The 10573-nt window shown below is 38.2% G+C and overlaps 1 protein-coding gene across 2 annotated transcripts; it reads right to left on the minus strand.

Moving 5' to 3' along the window:
• Nucleotides 1-538: 538 nt before the first annotated feature.
• tmem176 (transmembrane protein 176) lies at nucleotides 539-10527 on the minus strand. Of its 2 annotated transcripts, none has more exons than XM_024398625.2 (7): nucleotides 10377-10527; nucleotides 10051-10201; nucleotides 8806-8916; nucleotides 8532-8588; nucleotides 4769-4939; nucleotides 2081-2197; nucleotides 539-898 (listed from the first exon to the last, which is right to left on the minus strand). In XM_024398625.2, exons 2-7 carry the CDS (start codon nucleotides 10174-10176, stop codon nucleotides 839-841), a joined length of 642 nt encoding a protein of 213 aa, XP_024254393.1. In that variant the 5' UTR covers nucleotides 10177-10201; nucleotides 10377-10527; the 3' UTR covers nucleotides 539-838. The 2 variants fall into 2 exon arrangements, with proteins under 2 accessions (XP_024254393.1, XP_024254394.1); XM_024398626.2 differs by having other exon boundaries at nucleotides 10051-10249; nucleotides 10377-10511.
• Between the last annotated feature and the right edge of the window lie 46 nt (nucleotides 10528-10573).

A 10573-nucleotide genomic window follows, 5' to 3' on the forward strand; every position in this document is an offset into this window, starting at 1 on the left:
GTGTGTGTGTGTGTGTGTGTTTCGAATGGATAGAGACGAGAGTGGAATCTCTCTGGCCTAGTGCCTAGAATGGGAGAAAAGGCTTTGTTTCGAACGATACCAGGAAGTGTACTGTACATGGGAGCCAACCAAAATGAAGTCAACTGTTCCAAATGGTTCCATTCAGTTCCATCCATTCACTGGAGGTTCCATCTGGCTCCCAGAGCACATCCATAACCTAGTGACAGAAACACTTCCTGGAGAATCTTAAGAGGACATTTTTGATGACATTGCTGTCTAAACCTTCTTCATGTTGTTCTGTCATTCTAGGCATTCTATCGTCCTGTCCATGAGGTGTACTTGTACATCACGCTGCCTCACGCTGCAGAAACAGGCAATAGGCTCCAGCCCCTATGGGCCGTTCTGGCTCGGACAAGGCTTACTTGTGTTCTAGGGAGAGAGAGAACACTTTGTCCTGACTATCCGAAGAGAAGACGAGCGGGACATAATATCAGAACAGATGGAGGTCATTTTTTCAAATGCATTTTGAAGAACAGTATTTTTGATACAAATGATTTTATTTTGGTGATAATATACAAAACAAATGAGGAATTTAGGGAAAATGAAACCATTATTTAACACTGCATGGTAGTAAAACACTGCATACTATGGAATCACATCCAAATCATTTCCACAGCTTCACGTTACACATTCAAAGACATAACATAAAGCCACAATGGTAGAAACTTAAACAAACCATCAGTGGCGGACAAATCATCAGTATCATAACAGGGGAATTGGTGGAAATCTGTCTGTAGATGTGATTGGTCAGTTAATGTCTTTCTGCAGCTGTTATTGGTCAGTTGAAGTTGGGGGCAGTGACCAGTATGGGAGTCGAGGGTACATCTTGATTGATAGACTGGAAGAGAGAAAGAAAGAAAAAGGGAGAGTAGAAAAATAGATGAACTAATGTGAAGGAACATTTTACATTGACTTCAGGTGTCCCTGGCGATAATTTCCACGGCACTACTCTATTGCCACTACTCTATTGCCACTACTCTATTGCCACTACTCTATTGCCACTACTCTATTGCCACTACTCTATTGTCACTACTCTATTGCCACTACTCTATTGCCACTACTCTATTGCCACTACTCTATTGCCACTACTCTATTGCCACTACTCTATTGTCACTACTCTATTGCCACTACTCTATTGCCACTACTCTATTGTCACTACTCTATTGCCACTACTCTATTGCCACTACTCTATTGCCCTGTGGCATCCTCTGTGTATTTACACAATCTTGTAAATATTTTATTTGTACGGTAAAAATCTCTCTGAAAAAATAGCCGTTGTTTTTATCCCCCTTTCATTTTGTTTGGATTCTGTCTTGAAATATTATTCCTCATTGCCAGTACTCTTGTTTTCAATATGGCAAGCATATGTTGTGATCATAAACAATAGACATATAATAATAACATTTAGACTGAACATACCCGCAAATAAATCCAAGTTAAAAAATGTAAATATCTATTCCCACCACATCCTGTGATGAATATGATCATGGTAATTCAGCAATAATACCCCAGATAATAACAAATATTACAGTGATAAACTAAATATTAAAGGGGAAGTATTTTACCATTTTTTACATTTTATTTTATTCAACCTTTATTTAACTAGGCAAGGCAGTTACTAACAAATTCTTATTTACAATGACGGCCGAGATGGTTCGATGGTTCCTAACCCGGAAAGTAGTCTATGGGCCAGGAGACACTGTAATCTGTCATCTGCATGTACTCTACACACACACATACACATTGTAATGTTGTGGTAGTGTGGACTTTATATTGTACATTTGCAATAATAGAGTAATAATGTATTTTATGATGTATTGTTTTATTTATGATGTAGGCTGTTGTGTTTTACTGTGATGTAATTGTTTAAACCCTGTTTGGACCCCAGGAAGAGTAGCTGCAGAATGGGGATCCTAATAAATCCTAAATATATAATGTACATGGTAATCTTGTAATCTACAACTGTTAATTGAATCAAATACTAAAGTTCCCCTTTAATGTATTTTCCTGTCTGTCTTACTGAGTATGGTCCGAAACTCCTCCTCTTTTTGTACAGGATGTAAGAGAGCGTTGAGGAGATGGTGATCTGGATGATGGTGAAGAGTAGGAGGGACGACTTTACTCCATAACTGAACACCTGAGGTAAAGAGCGAGAGAGAGAGCTAAAGTTAAACTGAGAGCAAGTCATTTGTAAGAACATTTGTCACACATCGTTTGTAATATTGCATTGTGACGAAACAGATCATTTGAATATGAGAGATTTATAATTTCAGATTAAATATAATTTCTCAATGAGTCAGAGACATGATGCATTACAAACACATTGGGGTAACAACATACAGTACCAGTTAAACGTTTGGACACACCTACTCATTCAAGGGTTTTTCTTTATTTTTTACTATTTTCTACATTGTAGAATAATAGTGAAGACATCAAAACTATGCAATAACACATATGGAATCATCTAGTAACCAAAAAAGGGTTAAACAAATCAAAATATATTTTCTATTCTAGATTCTTCAAAGTAGCCACCCTTTTGCCTTGATAACAGCTTTGCACACTGTTGGCATTCTCTCAACCAGCTTCATGAGGAATGCTTTTCCAACAGTCTTGAAGGAGTTCCCACATATGCTGAGCACATGTTGGCTGCTTTTCCTTCACTCTGCAGTCCAACTCATCCCAAACCATCTCAATTGGGTTGAGGTCAGGTGATTGTGGAGGTCAGGTCATCTGATGCAGCATTCCATCACTCTCCTTCTTGGTCAAATAGCCGTTACACAGCCTGGAGGTTTGTTGGGTCATTGTCCTGTTGAAAAACAAATGATAGTCCCACTAAGCGCAAACCAGATGAGATGGCATATCGCTGCAGAATGCTGTGGTAGCCATGCTGGGTAAGTGTGCCTTGAATTCTAAATAAATCACAGACAGTGTCACCCGCAAAGCACCATCACACCTCCTCCTCCATGCTTCACTGTGGGAACCACACATGTGGAGATCATTTGTTCACCTACTCTGCGTCTCACAAAGACAAGGCGGTTGGAACCAAAAATCTCAAATTTGGAATCATCAGACCAAAGGACAGATTTCAACCAGTATAATGTCCATTGCTCCTGTTTCTGGGCCCAAGCAGGTCTGTTCTTATTATTGATGTTCTTTAATAGTGTTTTCTTTGCAAAAATTCGACCATCACGTCAAATGAAATATTATTGGTCACATACATGTGTTTAGCAGATGTTATTGCGGGTGTAGCGAAATGCTTGTGTTTCTAGTACAACAGTGCAGTAATATCTAACAAGTAATATCTAAAAATGTCACAACATATATCCAATACACACAAATCTAAGTAAAGGAATGGAATTAAGAATATATATATAAATATATGGATGAGCAATGTCAGAGCGGCATAGACTAAGATACAGTAGAATAGAATAGAATACAGTATATACAGTTGAAGTCGGAAGTTTACATACACCTTAGACAAATACATTTAAATTCAGTTTTTCACAATTCCTGACATTTAATACTAGTAAAAATTCCCTGTCTTAGGTCAGTTAGGATCACCACTTTATTTTAAGAATGTGAAATGTCAGAATAATATTAGAGAGAATGATTTATTTCAGCTTTTATTTATTTAATCACATTCCCAGTGGGTCAGAAGTTTACATACACTCAATTAGTATTTGGTAGCTATCATTGCCTTTAAATTGTTTAACTTGGGTCAAACGTTTCGGGTAGCCTTCCACAACCTTCCCACAATAAGTTTGGGTGAATTTTAGCCCATTCTTCCTCACAGAACTGGAGTAACTGAGTCAGGTTTGTAGGCCTCCTTGCTCGCACACACTTATTCAGTTCTGCCCATAAATGTTCTATAGGATTGAGGTCAGGGCTTTGTGATGGCCACTCCAATACCTTGACTTTGTTGTCCAGAAGCCATTTTGCCACAACTTTGGAAGTATGCTTGGGGTCACTTTCCATTTGCAAGACCCATTTGCGATCAAGCTTTAAGCTTTAACATCCTGACTGAAATAAGTCTCTTCTTTTTATTACCTCTGCAGCAGAGGTAACTCTGAGTCTTCCTTTCCTGTGGCGGTCCTCATGAGAGCCAATTTCTTCATAGCGCATGATGGTTTTTGCGACTGAACTTGAAGAAATGTTCTGTATTGACTGACCTTCATGTCTTAAAGTAATGATGGAATGTTGTTTCTCTTTGCTTATTTGAGCTGTTCTTGCCATAATATGGAATTGGTCTTTTACCAAATAGAGCTATCTTCTGTATACCAATCCTACCTTATCACAACACAACTGATTGGCTCAAACACATTAAGAAGGAAAGAAATTCTGCAAATTAACTTTTAACAAGGCTCACCTGTTAATTTAAAAGCATTCCAGGTGACTACCTCATGAAGTTGGTTAAGAGAATGCCAAGAGTGTGCAAAGCTGTCAACAAGGAAAAGGGTGGCTACTTTGAAGAATCTCAAATATATTTTGATTTGTTTAACACTTTTTTGGTTACTACATGAATCCATATGTGTGATTTCATAGTTTTGATGTCTTCACTATTATTCTACAATGTAGAAAATAGTAAAAATAAAGAAAAACCCTTGAATGAGTAGGTGTGTCCAAACTTTTGACTGATACTGGATACTGGCCACACACACACACACACACACACACACACAAACAGACCAATGATGAAAGAGGTACTAACAGTGGCATAGTGCTGGTGGTTACATTCATACTCCTGCCTGTCGTGCATTGCGGGGACCAGGGGGTGGTTACACGGTGCCTCTGGGTTGTTGTGGAGATCAATGAAGTAGATGATGAGGGCCAGGAGAGAAACCAAAATGGCCACCAGTGTCACCACCATACACACACCCAGCTAGAGGGACAGAGGGAGAGAGAAAGAGAGAGAGAGAGGGAGGAAGAGATGTGTACATCGTTACAACACTGTATATATACGTAATATGACATTTGTAATGTCTTTATTGTTTTGAAACTTCTGTATGTGTCATGTTTGCTGTTAATTTTTGTTTATTTCACTTCTGTATATTATCTACCTCAAATGCTTTGGCAATGTTAACACATGTTTCCCATGCCAATAAATCCCCTTGAATTGAATTGATAGGGGTGGGAGTCAGGGGCCAGACCTCATTGATTATAGTGTACATTTTTAGAATGTGTGTGTGACTATCTGTGATAAAGTGAAAATCTGAGGCTCGCACCGACCCACAAATAAATAAATAAATGCACTGTAGGCTAGAGTCAGAGATGGCAGAATTATTTTTGACAAGGGGTGCTGGATTTTTTGTGTGCCTATTTTAGATATGTTTCTGCTTATAATTTTGCTAGGCTATTTGTGAGTCAACTTGTCTATTATTGGATACATGCAGCTTCTCTTCTGTCATTATATGTTTCCTAGAAAACGAAATAAACCCTTGCGCACCAGAATCTGTTTGACCAGTTGTAAGGAAATTGAAAGCTGTGAAAATGGCCCAACATGTTTCTGATAAGATTTGAGTTTGGCTTGGATGCGTATTTATGTGGTTGAAATACTATCAGCTTTTATGACGCCGATAGATCGCAGCTCTACAGCCGGTCCCTGACTGTGCATTCACATTCTCTCAAGATTCTGAAATAAATCATATTTCTCTACTCCTGTTCCCGAGTCAAAATGTACATTTAGTGTATAATTTTACCCTAGAAATGCTTAATTCTGCAGGAGTTAATATTAAGGCTATGTGAGAGGTTAGTGTACCAGATTTCAGTTTCAATTAAACCCACCTGAACAGTAGGCTACAGTTCCCTTGACGTGTCACAGGCCTATTTGAAGTCCCCATCTTGTGACTGTCGTATAGCGATTCGTAATCTTCACACATAATATATGCACTGTTATCATCCTCTTTTACCACTTCACCAAATCTTTCCCAACATTACTTTTATGGCCCTCCCGTCTCTGTATTTTCAACTCTCTATTTCGCAGCTTTTTCTTATTGAATTAAACTCCAGTATTGTCCTTTTTGCCTCAGTGGTTCGATGTGTTCTCAAAAGCGTTTGGCGTGTAGGCTATTTGGCGCGCGTAAAGTTAGGCCCTAAAGTTTAGGCTTTCTCACTAATGCCAAAAACATGAAAGAAAACCCTAAATGTAGTCTATAGGCCTAGATATAAATTGCACAACAATGATACATGTATAGATTTTTTTTATGTATTATTTTCTCTTTATTCAACCCAACTTCCACCTACCCGCCCTGCATTTGCATAATATTTCATAACCCTAAACCAATGATGTATATATAAACACTAGATGATAGGGGGCACTGTTTTGAACCCACCGTGCCTCCATCTTGGCACCACAACACCATTGTAAAAATATATATATTTTGGAAGCTATTGCCATGTTTATTCTATTACAGACACCTTAATGCATACTTTTAAATGATACAATATGAGCTAAACATACAAATAAAGCAATATCTAAAAACATTTTCCTTAAAGTATAATTTTTAGAAAGTATTAATGTTACTGTCCCCACTAAAACAACAAAAATACTTAAATACATCCAATTTTGTCCTTGAAACATTTAAATTAAATAATGTCGAATTCCATTCAATCCTATAGAACGCGCCAGCTTGTAGCCCTAAAACCCGTAAATGAGTTACCGCTGGTTCATTCAGCCATCCCTATGCGAAAAATGAACACCGACAATAAGGTCAGAGGTTAACACAGGCTTAGGAGATCTTATAAGTTTTGTTCTATGAGATGATAGGAGTCAGTTAACATGACCTTTATGAATTAGGACGCCTTTATTATGAAGTGCTTAATGTGCTTTTTTTAATTACATAAATTCTTCAAAATTCACAAAAGGTGATGTTAGCTGATGAAGATTATCTCATAGAACTAAACGTATAAAATCTCCTAAGCCTGTGTTTACTACAAACCTTATTTTGGGCGTTTAAAACCTCTATGGGATCAGTGTCCCTAAATCGGGACAGTTGTTGCTCAATATGCGATAATGTGACTAGAATGACGTTGTAAACAACAGCCAACTTTCCAGGACATAGACATGTCTTATTGTTAATCTAACCGCAGTGTCCAATTTACAGTAGCTATTACAGTGAAAAAATACCATGCTATTGTTTGAGGATAGTGCACAACAACAAAACACTTTTTATCACGGCAAATGGTTTGATAGATTCACCTCTGAAGGTAAATAATGTACTTACACTCAGTGATCGTTATCTGATTTGTCATCCTAAGGGTCCCATAAAAGTTTTGTTTCATAGTTTTGTTTGATAACATCCATTTTTATATTCAAATGTAGGAACTGGGTTCTACAGTTTGACACACCCCACACCAGCTGTCTTTTCTGTAGGGAAGCTAATGATCCATCATGTATGACATTTCTGGCAGTGTGTAAACTTAAATGTTTTATTGCCATAGGATTTTTGTATGTTCTCTATAGTTATGTAAGGTAATGTTAGGCTCCCGAGTTGTGCAGCGGTCTAAGGCACTGCATCTCAGTGCTAGAGGCGTCACTACAGACCCTGGTTCGATCCCGGGCTGTATCACACCCGGCTGTGATCGGGAGTCCCATAGGGCGGCGCACAATTGGCCCAGCGTCATCCGGGTTAGGGGAGGGTTTGGCCGTGGTACGCTTTCATTGTAAAATAAGAATTTGTTCTTAACTGACTTGCTTAGTTAAATAAAGGTTGAATGTACTTGAACATTTAAAAATGTACAAATTTGGCACATTTGGGCAAACTCCTGACAGAATGAATACAAAATATTGTGTAGTGAAGTAATTATTCACTGGATCAGTCTGAAACGTTGCACACAAACTGCTGCCATCTTGTGGACAACGTATAAATGACACCTAGAATCATACTTCACTGTCTTTGGCCTTTCTCTTGCATTTCAAAGATGATGCAACAATTATTTTTGAGAAACCGCTTTTTTATTTCTATTATCTTTAACCAGATCTAATGTGTTATATTCTCCTACATTAATTTCATATTGCCACAAACTTCAAAGTGTTTACATTCAAAAAGTATCAAGAATATGCATATACTTGCTTCAGGTCCTGAGCTACAGGCAATTAGGTTTCATTTTAGGTGGAAATTGGAAAAAAAGGCTGCAATCCTTAAGAGGTTTTAAACAAAAAACCCTTCAAAAACGCCATTCATTTTCCCCATAGGCTTTGTCCAATGAACCATGGCGGAGTTAGTGCCTACAAAAAGACGCCATTACTATTTCTCTCTATGGAGGACTGATTTTCTGGGGAGTGCTAATATTGCCGACCAGTGGCTTCAAAGCCTCTCATTGGCCAATACATAGAATTAGCAATCCAGAGTTTATATACATCATTGCCCTAAACCTGGACGGCCCGCGGATATAACCATGGGGATTGCGGGTTATGAGATCACTAGTGTGAGTGTGTGTACGCAAGCATACCGTGTGGTGGTATTCATACTCACCGATTTCATACTGCTGTGTTTCTCCATCACTATGGCAACGACTCCTGCTGCTATGAACTAGACACAGCAGATATAAACAACTCCCAATTGTCAATCAAATATCATAAACAATGATTAAAAGAATGAGTGCATTAGCTGATAAAACAATAATTAAATTGAATGGCAACACTTTTTAAAAAAAACTGGTAATCACAATAACAAATTTGATAGAATAACTTATGTAACTATTCAGTACAGAGAGTGAGTATGAGTGATGGTTAGGTTACTAGGTTACCGATAGGCCACTCCACCATGGCACCCCAAAGGTCACGACCTCTGTGAACTCAGTGGAGAGGAGGGGGATGGAGTAGGACATCACCATCAACCCAATCATTATCTGGGACACCTGACACAGATAGATAGATAGATAGATAGATAGATAGATAGATAGATAGATAGATAGATAGATAGATAGATAGATAGATAGATAGATAGATAGATAGATAGATAGATAGATAGATAGATAGACAGACAGACAGACAGACAGACAGACAGACAGACAGACAGACAGACAGACAGACAGACAGACAGACAGACAGACAGACAGACAGACAGACAGACAGACAGACAGACAGACAGACAGACAGACAGACAGACAGACAGACAGACAGACAGACAGACAGACAGACAGACAGACAGACAGACAGACAGACAGACAGACAGATAGATAGATAGATAGATAGATAGATAGATAGATAGATAGATAGATAGATAGATAGATAGATAGATAGATAGATAGATAGATAGATAGATAGATAGATAGATAGGGAGAGAGGGATAGATAGATAGATAGATAGATAGATAGATAGATAGATAGATAGATAGATAGATAGATAGATAGATAGATAGATAGATAGATAGATAGATAGACAGACAGACAGACAGACAGACAGACAGACAGACAGACAGATAGATAGATAGATAGATAGATAGATAGATAGATAGATAGATAGATAGATAGATAGATAGATAGATAGATAGATAGATAGATAGATAGATAGATAGACAGATAGATAGATAGATAGATAGATAGATAGATAGATAGATAGATAGATAGATAGATAGATAGATAGATAGATAGATAGATAGATAGATAGATAGATAGATAGAACACACACAATCACACAGAGAGACAGATGCAAGCACACACACACAGGCCGGGTTTACTGTAAATGCACTTTGTGGGAACTGCTGATGTAAAAAGGGTTTTATAATATGATTGTCTTATTGACACAAACACATTAGGTTCCAGGCGTTCACCACAAATCAATGTCTGACATCTTTGTAGAGACAGTAAATATAATGAGTCATGTACAAAATACATATTTCATTCTTAAACGCATCAGTCAAACATAATGAGAAAAAAAGAAAAAAACAGGACACTAAATGCACACAACATGCAATAATAACCACCCCCCTATTGTAGCATCTCCATCTATAAAAAAATAAGTAAAAATAGTCTTTGACATCTGACGCTCACCCCCAAAGCCTTCGGCTCGCCTTTCTGGATGCTCTCGCGCAGAGCCTGCTGTTTGTCGGTCAGTTTATCCGAGTTGATGTCCGTGGTCACGCTCACTGACAGGTCCCTTGAGACCGACACAGCCATCCTTGCGCTCTGGAGTCCTTTGGCACTGAGGGTCCAGGAAAAGGACACACGCAATGTGTGTTCAATTGTTATGCTATTAAAGAGATTCACTTTACCAACACTTTTATTTAAATTATGATTAATTATACAACAATAGTGAAACCTCCAGGGTGTACCGTTAAACAATCAAAATACCTATTAGGATAATCGACGCATCTTACCTTTTCCTTTCAGATACAAAATCACTAGTATGCCTAATTCCACAAACTCAACTTCTTGTTGCCGAATCCACGAATTAGAAAAATTGATTTCGCAACATAGCCAGTCGGAGTCCGTTCCCTTAACTTTTTGTGTCTCCGCCCGTTCTTGGCACGAACGAAACTTGAGTAGGATTAGCTTACTTTCACTGGTGCGAAGC

The sequence above is a fragment of the Oncorhynchus tshawytscha genome, linkage group LG34 (genome assembly GCF_018296145.1).
Source record: "Oncorhynchus tshawytscha isolate Ot180627B linkage group LG34, Otsh_v2.0, whole genome shotgun sequence".
NCBI classification, from domain to species: domain Eukaryota; kingdom Metazoa; phylum Chordata; class Actinopteri; order Salmoniformes; family Salmonidae; genus Oncorhynchus; species Oncorhynchus tshawytscha.